This window comes from Hemitrygon akajei, chromosome 5 (genome assembly GCF_048418815.1).
Source record: "Hemitrygon akajei chromosome 5, sHemAka1.3, whole genome shotgun sequence".
Taxonomy (NCBI): Eukaryota; Metazoa; Chordata; class Chondrichthyes; order Myliobatiformes; family Dasyatidae; genus Hemitrygon; species Hemitrygon akajei.
The window spans coordinates 154,904,447-154,924,262 of NC_133128.1; the positions used below are offsets into that span (position 1 = coordinate 154,904,447).

General features: G+C 39.4%; 1 protein-coding gene across 9 annotated transcripts in view; it reads left to right on the plus strand.

The window, feature by feature from the left end:
• The window catches only part of LOC140728349 (E3 ubiquitin-protein ligase HECW2-like), a 318,336-nt gene that overhangs the window by 277,079 nt on the left and 21,441 nt on the right, over positions 1-19,816 (plus strand). For all 9 annotated transcript variants that reach the window (XM_073046945.1, XM_073046950.1, XM_073046949.1 and 6 more), the window contains 5 exons: positions 11,922-12,051; positions 13,443-13,589; positions 14,078-14,192; positions 14,279-14,364; positions 14,452-14,564. In XM_073046945.1, the coding sequence (XP_072903046.1) occupies positions 11,922-12,051; positions 13,443-13,589; positions 14,078-14,192; positions 14,279-14,364; positions 14,452-14,564 (591 nt within the window). The remainder of the gene's footprint in view (positions 1-11,921; positions 12,052-13,442; positions 13,590-14,077; positions 14,193-14,278; positions 14,365-14,451; positions 14,565-19,816) is intronic.

Consider the following 19,816-nt stretch of genomic DNA (forward strand, 5'->3'; position numbering starts at 1 on the left):
TTGTTTCATTCGAATAAATTTGTACTCTTGGTCATTGTCAGTGATGCTGATTGCTAAGATTTATTCCCAGTTCATGATATGACAGTGTGACTCTTGATCCCTCAGGTGAGGATAAACCACAACCAATTCAGCCTCTCAGTAGACTGTTCAACATTATACACAGTGGACCATAAAGAGAGAAAATGCCATTATTATTAACATCCTCTTGAGGCATTGTCTCAGTGCAGTGAATGGGAATTAATTGCAACCCCACCTTCACATTTCATGCCCTGTTGACATTCTGTTGGTTCTTTTTTGTGTGTGGGACACATAAACCATGATAGCTTAAAATAATTGATTCTTTTGATACATGAGTTACAAAAATTACTGTCAAGCACTGAAACAAAAGTACTGGCAAAGCACCAAAATATACATGCAACTCAGCATTTAGTTTGGAAAGCATGGCCATAAAACACTATCCAGCACGTCAAGTAGTTGGCCAGATAATGTTGGATGTTACCGATTTGATTGCCATTTATCATTGGGTATAAGTCAAAGATTGAGGTTTTGAATTGTGCTATTGTGTTTTGAAAGGAGAAATGGATGAGAAAAATATACAGTAAATGGCACGAGCCTTGGGAGCATTGATGTACAGAGGGATCTGGATTGGAAGTCCATAGCTCCCCGAAAGCAGCAGCACAAGAGAATAGGTGGTAAAGAAGGCATTCTTACCTTCATTAGTTGAAGCACTAAGTCTAAAGTCAGGAAGTCATATTGCAACTATAGGAGATTTTAGTTAGGACAAATTTAAAGTATTGAGTTCATTTCTGGTCACTACATTGTAGGAAAGTATATAGAGGTTTGAATAGGTTGCAAAAGAGATTTATCAGGATGTTGGCTGGATTAGAGGGTGTTAACTAGGAGAGGTTGGACAAATTTGAATGTCCAGAGACTGAGGGGTAATATCTGATAGATGTATATAAAGTAATGGGAGGCATAGATAGAGCCTCCTATAGTTCTATGTTCCATTGACTACACAGGAACAAAAGGAGTAGGCTGCCTGCCCCAGCACTCAGTATAATCATGGCTAATTTATGCTGGCCTCCACTACTCTTCCGTGACAGTTCCCCGTAACCTTAAAATATTTTATCTATCTCTATTTTAAGTATATCTATTGAACTGGTCTCCTCCATCGTTTCCAGAATTCTAGAGGTTCGCCATCTTCTCTGAGAGAAGAAAACTTCAGGCATCTCAAATGGCAGACTTGTTATTTTACAACTATGTCACCCTGTTTGTGAGTCTCTGACTAGTGAAAACATCCTAGCAAGTACCCTGTCACACCCCATTAGGATCTTGTATGTTTCTGTGCAGTCACCGCTTGTCCTTCTAAACCCCAAGAAGTATGGCTATTGACAGCCAGCCTTTCCAATTTAAAAGTAGCAAATCCGAATTGTGGATTACACCTGACATTTACTTGTCTGACTTCTCTATTGACTGAGTAAATACTTTTTTTTCTCTCTCTCATCATTCCTCACCATTCAGTCATTAGATTGCCTGTCACTGGTCTTTTGTACTTGTCCTCATTTTATTTAATTCACAGTAATTTCTGTTATAGTTAATTTTTATCTCTTAATTTCCTTTCACATTTATACACATTTTAAATTATTTGCTACCTTTGTACTGTGTATTTCATGTCAACTAAGCTGGAAACAAAATCACTGTCTTTTCAAAGTTTGTCGTTGCTTGTTTGTTTCAGTTTTAAACTGCTTCAATGTTTTGGCCAATAAATTTAAATATACCAAGCACACTTTTGTAGAACCCATTAAATAAACATTTACAAGTGAATGTAGACATCTTCAGCAAATGCAGACATCTACATGCTGTGGTTGAATATAAATGTAGATTTTTCAAAACAAATCATGAAGATGCTATTTTTTCTGTATTTTAAACATGGAATTTCTATTACTTTCAGATGAGTGACACACTGGAGCATTTTTGTCCTGTCTTTCAGTTCTGTTAAATTCCTCTGCTTAACTCAGGTGAAATAATGACTAAAAAAAAAGAAATTTTTGACACAGAAATTTCAATAGGAATGGTAGGTCTGGTCAGATGAATAATAACGTGTTTAATAAGAGGGAATTGAATAAAAATCATTTTTGAAGATAAGATTTTTCAATAGGTCGGTGTGAACAATTTGTGGAAATTTATTCTGGAACAATGAACCAGTTGTGTCAATAACTATATCACTCTTCACTCTGTTTCACCTGATCTCAGAGAATGAAAAATGATAATGTGGTAGCAGACAAGACTATCATTATAATCAACTGCTTCATCAAATAATACTTAATGCTGCTTCAATTATTTTAAATCTATTTATAGCATAGGTATTGTAGAAGTGTAAAATATGTTTTAATTAGTTTAATTTTCATGACTTGAGGCTCATTTCTTCAAATGAAACACAGATTGACTAATAATCTAAGTATGATCTCACACGTTTTCCGTATGCCTTTTTTGTAATGAGAAATTCTTAATAATTGTGACACAGAAGGAGACTGTCAGGCCAGCAGAGCAATCCTATCGCCTCCTTTCCCCCATCACCCCCAGCCCTACCCGACCCCTGGTTCCCTGCAGCCGTGCAACTTATACTCTGTCAAATGCTTATCAACTTTCCTTTTGATTCTTTCACTGTTATACACATATACACATACGTATATGTGTGTGTATGTGTATGTATATATATATGTGTGTGTGTGTGTATGTGTATATATATATAAAGGTCAAGGTCAAGTCAAGGTCTATGCAGTCGAGGCACCTGCAATAGATTAAATGGAGAATAAATACAAAGGAATCCTAAAGTATCAGCAGTTCAGGCAGCATAAATCATACAAATACATCAAAACAATACGAGATTAAATAATGAAAATGCTCAGAATCTGTTTCACTTAAAAAATGCAGTGTATTTTCCATAAAGTGGGTATTTTGCCCAATTAGTTCCCTTAGCCTATGTCCAAACACAAGGTTCTTGTTTTAGTCCCACTGTTAGTCTACTACAAACGTCTGCAAGAAAACATATCTTAAGGTAGCATATAGTGACATTTATATATTTTGATAATAAATTTACTTTGAATCTTGTCCCTGCAATAATGACCAGTGGCCACCGTTATGCTTGATTAGCTTCTGAATCTGGAGAATGAGTAGAAGTTCATTACCCAGTGACCTCCTCTGCAAGTGAGAGCATGTCAAAGCCAGCGAAGGCTGTCAAGATGAATATACGGTACTTTTAAAGCCAACAGCAGAATAATGGCTGCTTTAAGATTGTCCAAAGGCCTGTTAGCATCACTAGACAGAGCAATGATAAAACAATAGCTTTTGAGTATGATAATTCCACATTTAATATGAGAACAGTTTTTCTACCAATTATATTAAAATCAAAGTCAAGTTTATTGTCATATGTAAAAGTACAAGTATGAAAAGGTGTAATGAGAAACTTATTTGCCAACATATAGACTAATGAAAAAACCAAAAGTGGAAGTTGATAGGTTCCTGATTGGTTGGGGCAACAAGGGATACGGTGAGAGGGCAGGTGTATGGGTTTGAATAGGATCCGGGATCAGCCATGATGAAATGGCAGTGCAGACTCGATGGGCTGAATAGCCTAATTCTGCTCCTATGTTTTATGGCCTTTTGTGTATGATAATTCCATGTTTAATTTCCATGTTTAACATGTTTAAACCACGATTTATATTATTAAAGTCAAAGTTAAGTTTATTGTTATATGTATGAGAAGATGCAATGAAAAACTTATTTGCCTCATCATGACATGAATTGTGTAAGTAGCATTCACAAGAAGAACATAAATTAGTAATAGATTATACACCATTTTTACAAGAAAAACACTATTAGAGTAAAAGAAGTCCATTTTAGTGCAGAATGGTCAAATTGTTAAGTGTTGCAGATGAGTTACTGAATGGTCACTGTGAGCTCCAGCCCTCCCTATTGCTAAACCCCCTGCCCTCAACTGGTGACCTTGCAGCAACTCAGGGCTGATGCTGTGTTTGTTCAGGGAGAGTGGCGTGGCTGCTTGGAGATACGGGGTTCTGAGCCACACAGGCCATTGTTGGCAGCAGACAACACCTAGATTCTACAGTCTCTCTCATCAGATCTGTCGCAGCAGATTAATGCTACCACCTTCACTCCTTTTTGTTTAGCTGCACATCTCTGTACAGTCCAGAGGTTTGTGTTTGCTACCCACCGCCATCTGGGTCAGCTACGAAACCAAAGTCCCCAGCAATAGCTCACACTTGCTGCACTGACCCTAACTCTATATCTTAGCGCTTAAGTGACTGCTGCACTCACACAAGCCCATGGACAATCTGCCCTTGTGTTCAATGCTGTGGGAGTGTCAGTGGAGGGCAAGGGATCACCAGGCTCCCAGTACAGTCGCATACAGACCAAGCAGATGTTTTAGTGTACGGGTTTGTAGCTGTAGGTGTTTGGATTGACAGGCCAAGACTGTTGTAGTGAATCAGTTCTCTGTGGAACAGTACTAATGGGGTACCAGTGTGGTTCATTCTTCTTATTTTGCCAACAGTACAAGTATCCATTTTGACTGTCTCCTTTGAAGATTCAAGAAAAACCATCTTTGAAAGCTAAAAATTGATTATGTCATTAGAGAAAGACAAAAACTGGCATAAAGCAGACTTAAACATTTTATTAATTTCATAAAACCCTAACATACATTTAGCCTAATAAACATTTGATCTCATGACATCATACGCCTGTAAGCAGGTAGCAAGTATGACTGGGTTAACAGCAGTCTAATGAACTGCAATACACTCCGTGAGGAAATCTGATGGCGGAAGGGAAGAAGCTGTTCCTAAAGTATTGACTGTGGGTCTTGTACCTCATCCTGATGGTAGTAATATGAAAAGGGCATGCCCCAGAAGGTGATGGTCTTTAGTGATGGAGTTTCCCAGATGATAATCCTCTGCAGCCTCTTGTGATTCTGTGTATTGGAGGCTCCATACCAGTCATATGTGATGCCCCAGTCAGAATGTATCTATAGAAAACAGCAACAGTTTTTGTTGACATACCAAATCTCCTCAAACTGCTAATGAAGCATAGCCGCTATACCTCTATCATGACTGCATCAAAATATTGGGCCTGAGAAGTTCTGAGATGTTGGTGCTCAGGAACTTGAAACTGCTCATCCTTTCCACTGCTACCCCCTTGACTGAGGACTTGTTCCCCCGACTTCTTTTTCCTGAAGTCCATAATTGGTTCCTTCGTCTTTCGGCTGTTGAGGTCGAGGTTGTTGTGACACCACTCAACTAGCAGATCATTCTCAGTCCTATGTTCCTCCTCCTTATCATCTGAGATTCTACCAACAGTTGTGTGATCGGCAAATTTATAGATCACATTTGACCTATGCTTAGCTACACAGTCACGACTGCAGAGGAGGTAGAGCAGTAGGCAAAGCATGCATCTTTAAGGTGTGCCAGTGTTGATGGTCAGTAAGGAGCAGAATTGATTACTGAACTGAACAGCTTGTGGTCTGTGAGGATCCAGTTGCAGAGTGAAGTGCAGATGACCAGGTTTTGAAGCGTGGTAATTAGTATTGAGGGAATAATGGTATTGAATACTGAGTTATAATCAGAATCAGGTTTATTATCACTGACACATGTCATGAAATTTATTGTTCTGTGGCAGCAGTATAGTGCAAGACATAAAAAATCACCATAAATTATAATAAATAAATACCTACATAGTGTGAAATAAAATTAGTGAGGTAGTGTTCATGAGATCATGCACTATTCAGAAAGCAGACAGAAGGGAAGAAGATCTCCCTAAAAGGTTGGGTTTGTGTCCTCAGGCTCCTGTATCTCTTCTGTGATGGTAGGAATGAGAAGAGGCATGTCCTGGATGGTAAGGGTCCTTAATGATGGATGTTAAATTTTTGAGGCACTGCCTTTTGAAGATGTTCTTAATGATGGGGGTGGTGGATTGTGGTCGTCACAGAGCTGGTTGAGTTTACAGCCCTCTGCAGCCTCTTCCAATTTAATCAATAAACTGTAGCCTAATGTATGTCTTGGGATTGTCTAGGTGTTCCAAAGCAGATTGCATTTGCTGTAGACTTGTCACAGTGGGTCCAGGTCCTTGTTCCAGCAGGAGGTAATTCTGGTCATTAGCAAACTGTCAAAAGTGCTTCATGGTCATAGGTGTGGGTGCTACTGGGCGATCGTCATTGTGGCAGCTCACACTGCTCATCTTGGGCACTGGAGTGAGTGCTGCCATTTTGAATCAGGTGGGAACCTCAGACTGCTCCACTCCACAGGATCGTTGCACCAGTCGTGTGGAAGGAGTGGGATGTAGTGAGGTACATTTAGGTAGAAATGAACCTGATCAGTATCAGAACTGACTACAGATTCTGAGATGTTATTGATCAATACATTTAAAACAGCATAGGAACAGGCCTACTGAACTAATCTTTTCTGCCTACATGTCCATATCCCTCTATCCTTTGCAGATCTAAGAGCCACTCAAATGCCTCTGTCACATTTGCCTCCATGACCAACTCTGACAGAGCATTCCGCTCTGTGTTGTCCTACGCATCTCATCTGAACTTATTCCTCTCACTTGAAATGCATGCCTTACTAGTGTCCTCCTAGACCATAAGACATAGGAGCAGAATAAGGCCATTCAGCCCATTGAGTCTGCTGCATCATTCCATCATGGCTGATCCTGGATCCCACTCAATCCCATACACTTGCCTATTTGTCATATCCTTTGATGCCCTGACCGATCGGGAAACTATAAAACTTCTGCCTTAAGTATACTCACGGACTTGGTCTCCCCTGAATCTGTGCAGAGTATTCCACAGATTCACTGTTCTCTGGCTAAAAAAAATACCTCAATACTTCTGTTCTAAAGGGTCTTCTAGTTCTGGATACACCCACCATAGGAAGTATCCTCACCTGTTGTGTTTTTTTTACAACACTTAGCAGAAGTTTAGAGGGAAGAAGGGCACATGTAAGTGTAACAAACAGATCTGACTGTAGTAAGATTGATGGAAGAGATCGTAGTGCTTGTCATGTGATGTGGGACAGTCTGAAACCTACCATCCACCAAGTTATGTGTGTTTCTCAATGACCTGCAGCAAAAACAATATTATCATTGTCACTATTATACCAAGAGACCAAACCTGGTCTTCTGGAAGCAGTACTAGACATTGGGTATGAACTTAATGAAATTGCTTCTCGGGGATGTTTACACTCTAACCATGATCAAATGTAGGCAAAATGGAAAGCTAATCGGTGCTGCAACTATTACATCAGAAGGCTGAGGCTCTCCAAGATGAATTTAAACATAATGGCCTACAACCAAGCAATTAACAAGGGGTCAGGCTCCTTGAAATTTTAATCTTTAATCATGTTGGAAACCAGGTCATGAGAACAACAAACAAACTAGTCTCCACGCAAGATTCCACTCAGGCTTGTGCAAAGGAATCCCAGTAAAATTGATCAATGAAGCTCAAGGGAGATTTCCTTGTGGATTTTTTCTCAGTCCAAGCATTTTCAACTGTGCCATCAGTAACTTTTCCTTGTTATGAGATCAAAAGGAAGCCTTCACTAATGTTTAGTGGTCATTTCTAATTCAATATAGTTCATTATATATTATGTTTCATACACACTCATATATTTCTTTATATATTTCATTCTGATTTTGAGTAGATTTGGTTTGTCACCTAAAACACTCAAAAACCTCTATGGATGTACTGTGGAGAGCATTCTGACAGGCTGCATCACTGTCTGCTGTGGGGGTGGGGGGGTCTACCACACAGAATTGAAAAAAGCTACAGAAAGTTTTAAAGTTAGTCAGCTCTATCATAGGTACTAGCTCTGCAGTATACAAGGCATTTTCAAGGAGCAGTGCCTTAGAAAGGTGGCATCCATTACTCAGGACCCCCATCACCCAGGACATGCCCTCTTCTTTTTGTTACCATCAGGAAAGAGATACAGAAGCCTGAAGGAACACTCGGCAATTCAGGAACAGTTTCTTTCTCTCTGCCATCCGGTTCCTAAATGCAAATTGAAATCATGAACACAGCCTCACTTTTTTATTATTTCTGTTTTTGCAGTATTTTTAATGTCACTATATAATAATTTATTTACTTTTTTTTCTGTATTATCATGTATTGCATTGTACTACCGCTGCTAATTTAACAAATTTCACAACACATGCTGGTGATATTAAATCTGCTTCTGAAACTGAAACTGCACCTGCCAGCCTCAGGCAGATCCTATACAGCATGCATGATAGTGTGATAAGCGAAAGTCAACATTTTCAGCCACTAAGTACAACACAATTACAGTGCTGAGAATGAAAGAGACACTTCTATCTTCCTTTGAGCTTCTGTGATGTCCCTGCCACTGATTTCACTGCCATTAACACCTGGGGCACATCACTGGTCAGGACAAGTTGCAACAACACTAAAGCAAAAAGACAATAATGCTTGGGTTCTTTGGATTGTGCAGCCTTTCTGACCTCTGAAAACTTATCCAACATTTTTAAAATCAGAGTCAGGAGTGTAATGGAGTCATTGTCACTCACCCTGAATGGGTAAAGTGGTAACTATACTTGAAAATAATAGTTTATTGATCAAGATCTACTCTGCCTGTAAATGATTGCAACAGAAAGAGCTTTTCACATTTATTGCAGGGAGAATCCCATCTAAGCAGCAAATTCGCAATAACAGCAATTCTTGGGCTACTTTAGCTTTGGGGCTTGTTGAGATTTTGTGACATCAAAATGGGAAAGCAAACAGAAACAAATGCTTATTACTGCATTGTTCAATGACTAATGAAAGTATTAAACTGTATTTCACTTTAGGTGTTATATCTTCCAGCTTGTCTCTTATTTTACTTCTAGGTCACCCAAACAACATCTGCCAAAACAATGGTTTCAGTGGTATTGGAAATAATTTGTACTTGATGTATTCCATGAAATTATAGCAGCATTTGGAAAATGGGCTCAGAATTTAAATCTGTTGCAACGTGCTGCTTTGACTCCAGTATGGTATTTAGGTCTGCATTGTGTGGCATGCTGGGTGCCATTGGTGAGAGTGAAGTCGTGCATAGAGCACGCCTGCTGATTGTGCTGGGTTGGTAGATCATTACGCATGACAAAGCTGTATTGCTTCAATTTTAATATTAAGTTTATACCACCTCTTGACCTCACACAGCTGAACCTAAGTATTTAAAGAGATCACCAACTAGCTTCATGCTGCTTGCTTGGTGACTTTTAGCTTTGGCTATAATTTTATAAGTATTTGGAAGCTCTTGCCCTTCATTAAAGTTGCTGAAGACTACATGAATAATGAGCAGGTACCAATGGACATCGTTCTGACTTTAAAGTTTTATGTTTTATGATGGCACTGGTGAAGCACAGTGACAGCTTGCTGATAGCAAACAAAACTATACATTTCTGTATTAATCACACTTTTTCCTGGGATGCAATCTCTGCAATGAAAAGACTGTAACTTCCCTTTCGAAGTTGAGCTTTTGAACTGCCTGTATGACCTGTCATTTTTTGCGGTGTGAACGGAGGTTTTGAAATGTGCAAGAATGTTGTGTTGTGGTGGGTACAGGCCAAACTGAGGCAGTAGGGCCTGAACCCGAGAGTGGGCAATGAACAACGTTTGGCTACTACTGGAGTGAACTTGGAGGTGATTTGATGAGGCAAGGTGAGTGGAGATGAGACAGAGCCAAGATGACTGGGCCTGGTCCCAGGCCCGGGTCTGAGAGTGCGAATGATCTAAGCTGATTTAAGCACTACGTCAGATTGAAAAGGTCAGGGTGTCAGGGCCAGAGGCGAGGGATGAGCCAGTGTCCAGCTCGCTGCTCTGTGAGCTTTACTCATCTCTGCACTGAACTGAGGCTATGGTCTGCAACTGACAGGCTGCTCGGTCTTCTGCAGGGATGACTGGCTTAATGGCTGTGGACTCCTTTTATGAACTTCAGTCCTGAATGTTATTTGCTTATTTTTGTTGTTTGAACATTTTTTTCTGCACAATGGATGTTTGTCTTTTTTTAATGGGTTCTGTTGGGTTTCTTTGTTTAGTGGCTGCCTGTAGGGAGACGGATCTCAAGGCTGTCTATAGTATACATACTTTGATTATAAATGTACCTTGAATTTTTGTACAAATCAGATGCTCCCAGATGTTGTCCACTTTATAATATGGTATGATTCAGAGAATGAGCAGATGTCATCCAGAAATATGATAAGCTCCTGGAGATGGGCTTCCTACATGATGCCGTATCCACTGGGGTGTGTTCAGGAAGTGACCCTCCAGCTTAATTTTAGCTTGGGACACAGTATTTGCACTTTATTAAGAAGAACATCATGATATTTATCTTCTGCTACATCCAAAGCAGGAAAAGACCCACAATGAAAATGATGGTTGAGATGATGATGGTTGTAAACTATGTACAATGATTTTCTTCCAAAATGGAGCTTGCAAAATCTTCTGGTTTTCCCTCCATTGTTACAATAAGAAAGGTTGCCTGTGTTCTTTATTCGCAGAGAGAGATACTACATTTCACCAGAGAACCATCAGCCAAGCAGGCATTTACAGGATTGTTGCCAGGTCTGAAGGACCTGAGTTATAAGGAAAGATTGAATAGGTTAGGACTGTATTCTTTAGAACATAGAAGATTGAGAGGGGATTTGATAGAAGTATACAAAATTATGAGGGGTATAGATAGGGCAAATGTAAGCAAGCAAGCTTTTGCCACTGAGGTCGGGTGGGACTACAACCAGAAGTCATGGGTTAAGGGTGAAAAGGTAAAAAGTTTAAGGGGAACATGAGGGAAAACTTCTTCACTCAGAGGGTCGTGAGTGTGGAAGGGGCTGCCAGCATGTAGTGCATGCGAGCTTGATTTCAACACTTAAGAGAAGTTTGGTGGTACATGGATAGTAGGGATATGGAGGACTATGGTCCCAGTGCAGATTGATGGGAATAAACAGTTTAAATTGTCTTTGGCATGGACTAGATGGGCTGAAAGGCCTGTTTCTGTGCAGTACCCTTATGACTCTAAGTGTTGTATGTGAATTGTGTGTCAAACTTAGCAACAGTTGCAATAAGGCTGTAAGGGATGGGGGGGGGGTTTGTAAGGGATTATCTGATTTACATTTACTAACATGTTATTGATTGGAGTTATTTCAGAACTATGAATTGGAAGGCTTAAAGCAAAGAGTTCAGCCTGGGATGCATATGAACTTGGGTGATTGAAACATGCTTGAAGTCTTTGGGAAGGAAGGCAGTTTGGAGGTAGGATAAGCAGTAGTTTGCAAGGACTAGAGAATCATGATAGGCTCTCATGATTTGAAGAAGAGTGGTTTGGTACCTGAGGTGAGGGAACAGTGTAAATAAAGTTGATCCTTGAATAATGTTTTTATTTAATTGGGGAGCTTTTCTACAGATTTGTCAATTGACGGCCTAGAAATGTATGTATTCAGAGAATTATAGTCAGTATCCCGGAACGTAACTTTTTCAACCCGTGTATGTTCCATCCCACCAGGAGGACAGATTCACCAGGGTTAGCAGCATGGTGGTAAGTATTCTAAAAGGAATAAGGAGGCATATTTTTATTTGAATCATAACAAGAAAGTTACCTCTAAGGTTTCAGGTGGTTTTATATGTGTAAGGCTTTAATATTTGAAATTCTACTTGTACAATATCTCTTTACAAATTCTTGTTGCAGAAAATCCTTTAAAATCAAACGATGGGTCTGTGTGAAACATAACTGTTATATTTGGAAGCTTTAGAATATTGTAACTTTTTTTTCTTTGATATTTTCAGAATAAATATGCCTGGGCTGGTTAGCAATGAGGTAATTGAAGCAACTATGGCAACACTCTTCCTGGTTGTGTTTTCTTATTAGATCTTGTGATCTTAGTGATCTGGAATATTTGGATGAAGAATTTCACCAGAGTCTGCAGTGGATGAAAGATAATGATATCAGTGATATCTTAGACTTAACATTTACTGTGAATGAAGAAGTCTTTGGTCAGGTGGGTGGATCAGTGAGGCTTCTATATAATCGTTTTGAATACCAGTGACATTGAAATGTATGATGGCATTTTTGCTAGGTGGGTGAAATTAATAGCTCATTAAGAGAAAAAATAAATGTTATTACCTGCAAGGTGAATTGCTGATTTTTATTTTGTATCCCTAATTTATTTTGTATTCCTAATTTATTTTCTTCTTTTGTACATGGAGCTTATATAATTTCTCTAGTTGACTATCTCTGCTATATCTTTGTGGTATATCTTTTCCACAACTCTAATTTTTTTTTACCCTTACTTTCTAATAATAATGAATGTGCTCTGACATTTAATTCCTTCAACATGTAGTTTGCCTGAAACAATCTCTTCTGCAATTAATTTCTTCCTTTTCATTCTATTTTAATCTGGTTGACAACTTTGTCCTCGTGGAATGCCACATTATTGAGATGCATGTTCTGAAACACCAGCTACCTCATAACTTAGATGTGGAAATTTAGTTGAGAATGATATTAAGTTAAAACAAAGCTAGAATTTTCTTAACATTGGGATTTCAGAAGTTTCATACCATATAAAAAATGTGTCAACTTAAAATTCAGTCAATATATGAATTGCCAAAAATAAGACAAATATTTAAATTAAATCTGGATTGTATTTGTTTATAATGTTCACAATTGTGATTAATTTTTGATCTAACATATGAGACCAGTGCCAAGGAAATAAGAATACAAAGTATCATTCTTAAAGTAAACTGTTGATGGCACTGTTTAAACTGCTCCTTGCTATCCAAATAAATTCTACCCATTGCAACTCACTGTTGAACCATTTATTTTATGCTTAAGTTATAAAAATAAAATTTGTAGTCTAAACATGCCTTGTTTACCATTATAGTAAACCTCATATTCTGCTCTTTTAGCTTTATTGTCTGTAGTTTTCAGTATCAGAAACTACAATTACAATCATAAACCTGTCACAATTACAAGATATAATTTTAATCTCACTATCTAAAATATAAAAAGCTGATGAGCCAAACAAATAGTTTCATCAAATATAAATAGCTTTATCTACTCTTTTTGGGATTTGTAAGTAACAGCCTAATAGCCCAAACCTTTATAATTAATTCCTTGTAACATGTTCATTGGATTATAGCAATGGTAATCAGACAATTTTGGTCTGCAAAATTCTGTGCATAGTAGTTAAACAGTATTGGTTAGCAAAATTCAGTTGTTCAGTTGATGCCTTCAGTCAGAAAAACCTTGTATGTTCATGACTTATTGCTATGAATGCTTTATATGTGCTACTGTCTATTTTTAGAACTGTTAAACACTATTTTAGATTTGAATTGAACTGAAATTTTATTGTTCTAAGGGTGGAAATTATTGAATTTTGTTTTGGAGTAGATTACAGAGAGAGAACTGAAACCAGGTGGAGCAAACATTCCTGTTGTAGAAAAAAATAAAAAGGAATACATTGAAAAGATGGTAAAATGGCGTATTGAGAGAGGTGTTGTGCAACAAACAGAGAGCTTAGTCCGAGGCTTCTATGAGGTAAGTACACTTCGGAACTTAAAAGATTTTTTGTAGATTTTATTATATTATTGTTATACAGTGGGTTGTATTCAGTATTCAGTGAAATCATGTTTGCTACCTTTAAATATTTGGTGTTAAAACATGGGAGAGTTTTCCTAACTGCTGTCCTATTTTCCAAAATGAGAAGATTCTTAAGAATCAGAGGAAATGGAGAAAGTAGGAATTTGTGTTTCATAGTTAGATATTATTGCTAATTATTTTCCATGTTAAAATTTAATATGAGCAGTTACTTCTAATAAAACCAAAATCATCCTTGATAATAAAATATAATCAAAATAAACCTGATGGGTTGCAAATAATCTGCTTTATGTTCACTCTATTTCTGGACAAATTAAAACTCATTGATTCCTGATATTATAAAGCAAGCTCTCACTATTATCTTGAGAAAATGTTCATTTGTTAATTGGTGTTAAGTACAGTTGTTCAATGATAATTACTTGTTCCAGGTGGTGGATGCTCGGCTTGTATCTGTGTTTGATGCAAGGGAATTAGAATTAGTGATCGCAGGTACTGCAGAAATTGATTTAAGTGATTGGAGGAACAATACGGAGTACAGGGGAGGTGAGATTATTTGAATTTAATTAAACACAGTAATGGCTTAATATTTGGATACACCATCTAGTAAATATTCATTTATTTTTCCAAAGGATACCATGATAACCACATTGTGATCAGATGGTTTTGGGCTGCGGTGGAAAGATTCAACAATGAGCAGAGACTAAGATTACTGCAGGTATAAAAAAAATCAATTACTCTAAACACCATCATAGGCATCTGTGTTACCCACTTATGCTACTAACAACTTTTATTCCTTTTTTAGTTTGTCACAGGTACCTCAAGTATACCCTATGAAGGTTTTGCATCACTACGTGGCAGCAACGGACCACGGAGATTTTGTATTGAAAAGTGGGGCAAAATCACTTCACTTCCAAGGTAGGGCCAAGATAAACTGGGAGGTGATGGGTGTAAAAGGTAAAGGGCTGGAGAAGGAGGAATCCAATTGGAGAGGAGAGTGGACCATGGGGGAAGCGGAAGGAGCAGAGGCACTATGGGGAGGTGGTAAGCAGGTGAGGAGAGGAGAAGAGATACGGATGGGGGCAGAGTGGGTAACTGAAGAGGGGAGAGGGGTGAAAATGTAGAAGTTTGAGAAATTGATGTTCATGTCATCAGGTTGGAGGCTACCCAACCTGGGATATGAAGTGTTGCTCCTCCAACCTGAGAAACCTCATCAAGGCAGTAGAGGAGGCCATTGGCTGACATGTCAGCATGGAAATGGGGATTGGAATTAAAATGGCTGGCCATCGGGAAATCGTGCTTTTTATGGATGGAATGCATGTGCTCAACAATGCGGTTTCCCAATCTACTTCAGGTTTCACCAATGTAGAGGACCAATGTTGTCTCACCTGAAAAGATTAATTGGGGCCCTGAATGGAGGTGAGGGGGGAGATGAATGGGCAGTTACAGCATTTCTTCTGCTTGTAGGGATAAGTGCTAGGAGGGAGATCAATGGAGAGGGATGAATGGACAAGGGAATCATAGAGGAAGTGATCCTAGCAGAAAGTGGAAAGTGGGGGGAATGTAAAGACAAAGGGGAAGGGGCTTTTCCCCTCTTCCATTCCAGCCCTAATGAGGGGTCTCAGCCCAAATGTTATCAGTTTATTTGTTTCCGTAGCCTGATCTGCTGAGTTCCTCCAGCATTTTGTGTGTGTTGCTCAGGATTTCCAGCAGCTGTACAATCTGTTGTGTTTAACATTTCTTATTCATCACTGCTGTAGAATGACAATGACAATAATACAAGATATAAATTGGTTTGTTTTGTTACAGGGTAGTACAGATCAAGTCTTTTGATTGCACTATATCTTGAACTATTTTAATAGATATTGCATTATATTCTGAAGTGAGTCAAGGGGCTGAGTGACTTCACCCTTGTTGAAAAAAAGGTTCTTGCATTTTTCATTTGCTTTTACTGATGCGCTTTCTAAAATCATTTCTCACCTTTTGATATTGTAACTGAAATAAGACACTTCTTGCTTGGGGGAAGTCAGAGGTGAGTATATTGTCACGTGTACGTGTGTGCACAGTTGCAGTAAAAAAAACTTACTTGCAACAGCATCACAGGCACACAGAATCATATAAGTAATATTCACAAGGCAAGCATACAGGCAGTCCCCGGGTTATGTACGAGTTCCGTTCCTGAGTCCGTCTTTAAGTCGGACGTACGTAAGTCAGAGCAAGTACATCCGGTATTATTTAGCGTCAGTTAGTCAAACATTTGTCTTGGTATATAGTATTTATTTTGCCTTTCTATGCATATAAAACACTTAAGGAACGTATGTATTCCAATAATTAAAGCACTGCGTTGCTCAGTAATAATCGTAGCTTTCATCGGGGCAGGACCTTTCACATGCTCCATTATTCTTATTTTATCCGTTATCCTTTAAAATTGTTCCGATCGTTGACCAACTGTAGCCTAACGCTTTTCCAATGACCGATGGTGTTTCACCTCTTTCCAAACGCTTTATTATTTCCACTTTATTTTCAATCTCGATCGCTTCCCGTCAATGAAACAGAAACACTGTGGGCAGCGGGTCCCGAGGTCCGCTGGGTCCTAAGGACCACCGCACTGAATTCCCCGGGTCCACACTGAGACAGGTTAAATGGGACAAGTGGGGCTTGTGCTGTGTTTGGGTATTTGATCCTCCACAATATTCCGTGTGGGAATTTAAACTGGAGGTGGTAGTTTTTTTTGTGAGGTCGAGTTGCGAGCTCGACATCAACCCGGCATGGATGGTACGGGAGTCACTGGATCGACATCAACCCGGCACAGGAGTGGTTTGTCACTAAATCAAACTCGGGAACCTCCGTTCTCCAGCCCAGTGCTGATCTCACTGCGCCACCAGCCGACCAAAACGGGGAGTGGTGGGGTTAGGGTGAATCTTACTAAGAAAAATTTAAGCCAAATACAAAGTTAAACACTCAACACAGTGTCAATGGCAACGACTTAAAATGGCGGACGGCGTCACGATCCGACTAAAAATGGTGGACAGCGTTCTCCTTCCTCAGTTCGTAAGTATGAGTTGTCTGTAAGTCGGGCATTCGTAACTCGGGGACTACCTGTATTTAAATGTAAGTGAGATCTGATGTTTACAAGAAAAAGTACAATTAAAATCAAAAGTTCATTTTAATGATCAAAATGGACATCGTATCCAAATGCTTGAAGGAAAGCAAATGTTTTTTTCTTTCTTTCATTCTTTTCTTCATTCTTTATTTATCTGTCTTTCTATTTATTTAGAGATACAGCACAGAACAGGCCAATGAACTGCACCCCACCACCCCCAGCAACCCATCTGTTTAATACTAGCTTTATCACAGGCCAATTTATGCTGAGCAGTTAACTTTACTAACTGGTGTATTTTTACACTGGGAGGAAAATACAGATTCTGTACGGATGGGGCCAGAATTGAACTCTGAACTCCAGAATGCCCTGAGCTGTAATAACGTCGCCATAACCACTACACCACCATGGGGCCTATGGAGTGGGTCTTCATGCTTCGTCCTGACGAAGGGTCTCGACCCGAAACGTTGACTGCTCCTTTCAACGGATGCTGCCCGACCTGCTGAGTTCATCCAGCTTTTTTGTACATCTTGATTTGACCACAGCATCTGCAGTGTACTTTGTGCATACTAACTGCATGATGGTAGTTCTGAGAGGATTGGTTGGGTTATGTTCTTTATGTGAGATGTGGGAACTCTCCAGGCTCCCTGGTAGCTACATCTGCATGAAGTACATCAAGCTGAAGCTCCTTGAGAGAGTATTAAGGAACCAGAGCTGCAGCTGGATGACCTTTGACGCGTATGGAAGAATGCCAGGGTCAGAGATGTCTTGTATCAGGTACATATTCTAAAAGGGAAGGGTCAACAGCCAAAAGTCCTGGTACATATTGGTGCTTATGACGTAGGTGGGAAAAGGGATGAGGTCCTGAAGGGAGAATATGGGGAGTTTCGTTAAAAAGCTGAAAAGCAGCATGGCAAAGGTAGTAATTTCTTGATTGCTGCCTATGCCACACACCAGTAAGGGTAAGCGTAGATGAGTGCATGGCTGAGGAACTGACTGTAAAGGGCAGGGTTTCAGATTTCTGGATTATTGGGATCTCTTCTGGGGAAGGTATGCCCTATACAAAAAGTACGGGTTACACTTGAACTTGAGGGACACCAATATCCTTGCAAGCAATTTTGCAAGTGCTGCTGGGGAGGGTTTAAAATAATTTTGGCAGGGGATGGGAATTAGTGTGACAGGGCTGAGGATGGGGCAATTGTTATACAGTAGATGCCGTATCAGGAAGGACAGGCAGATGGTAGGGCAAAATTGCAGTCAGTGGGATGAGTTGAAGAGTAACATGGGGGCAAAATCAAAAAGGATGATGAATACAGGACTGAAGATGTTACATTTGAATGCACTCAGTATACGGAATAAGGTAGATGATCTTGTAGCACAGTTAGAGATTGACAGGTATGGCATTGTGGGCATCACTATGTCGTGGCTGAAAGAAGTTCATAATTGGGAGCTTAACATCCAAGGATACACATTGTATCGAAAGGAGAGGCAGGTAGGTAGAGGATGTGGTGTGGCTTTGTTGGTTAAAAATGAAATAAAAGTCTTAGAAAGAGATGACATAGGGTCAGAAGATGCAGAATCCTTGTGGGTCAAATTAAAAAGACCCTGATGGAAGTTATAGACAGGACCCCGAATAGTAGTCAGGAGGTGGGGTACAAATTATAACGGGAGTTAGAAAAGGCACTTAAAAAGGGTAAAGTTACGATAGTCATGGGGGATTTCAATATGCAGGGAGATTGGTACAATCAGGTTGGCACTGGATCCCAAAAGATGAAATTTGTAGAATGCCTACAAGATGACTTTTTAGAGCAGCTTGCAGTTGAGCCCACTAAGGGAAAGGTGGATTGGGTGTTATGTAATGAAACAGATTTGATTAAGGAGCTGAAGGTAAAGAAACTCTTAGGAGGCAGTGATCGTAATCTGATAGAATGGAAAGGGACACTAGCAGGAATGATGGCAGAAGAGCAATGACTGGAGTTCCTCAGAATAATTGGAAAGCACAGGATAGATGCATCTCAAATAATAAGAATTCTAAAGGGAGGATGATGCAAACGTGGCTGATAGGGAAGTCACAGACAAATAAAATCAAAAGAGAGGGCATATAATATAGCAAAAAATAACTGGAAGTTTGAGGATTGGGAAGCTTTTAAAAACCAACAGAAGGCAACTAAAAACTCATAAGGAGAGAAAAGATGAAATATGAAGGTAAGCTAGTCAATAATATAAAAGGAAGTTTTTTCAGATATATACAGAGTAAAAGAGAGGTGAGGATATATATTGGACTACTGGAAAATGATGCTGGAGAGGTAGTAATGTGGGACAAAGAAATGTCAGACAAGCTTAATAACAGGTCACCGTGGAAGACATTAGTGGTATGCCAGAACTTTGAGAGTGTAGTTGCTATTCCTAAGGAGAAGGTGCTCGAGAAGCTGAAAGGTCTCAAGGTAGGTAAGTCACTTGGACCAGATGGACTGCACCCCAGGATTCTGAAAGAGGTAGCTGAAGAGATTGTGGAGGCATTTAGAATCACTGGATTCTATAATGGTTCTGGGGTACTCAAAAGCAGCAAATGTTATTCCACTCTTTAAGAAGGAAAGGAGGCAGAAAAAAGGAAATTACAAACCAGTATGCCTTACTTCATTGGTAGAGAAGATGTTGAAGTCCATTGTTAAGGATGATGTTACAAGGTACATGGAAGCACATGATAAAGTACCGGTAGGCCAAAGTCAGTAAGGTTCCCCTCGGGGAAATCTTGTCTGACAAATTTGTTGTAATTCTTTGAGGAAATAATAGGTAGGAATAGACAAAGGAGTCAGTGAATGATGTTTACTTAGAGTTTCAGAAGGTCTTTGATAAGGTGCCACACGTGAGGCTACTTAACAAGATAAGTATTGTAGGAAATATAATAGACAATACAGAGTAGGTGCAGGAGTTGGCCATTCAGCCCTTCTAGCCAGCACCGCCATTCACTGTGATCATGGCTGATTGTACACAATCAGTAGCCCGTTCCTGCCCTCTCCCCATATCCCTTGACCCCGCTATCTATAAGAGCTCTATCTAACTCTCTCTT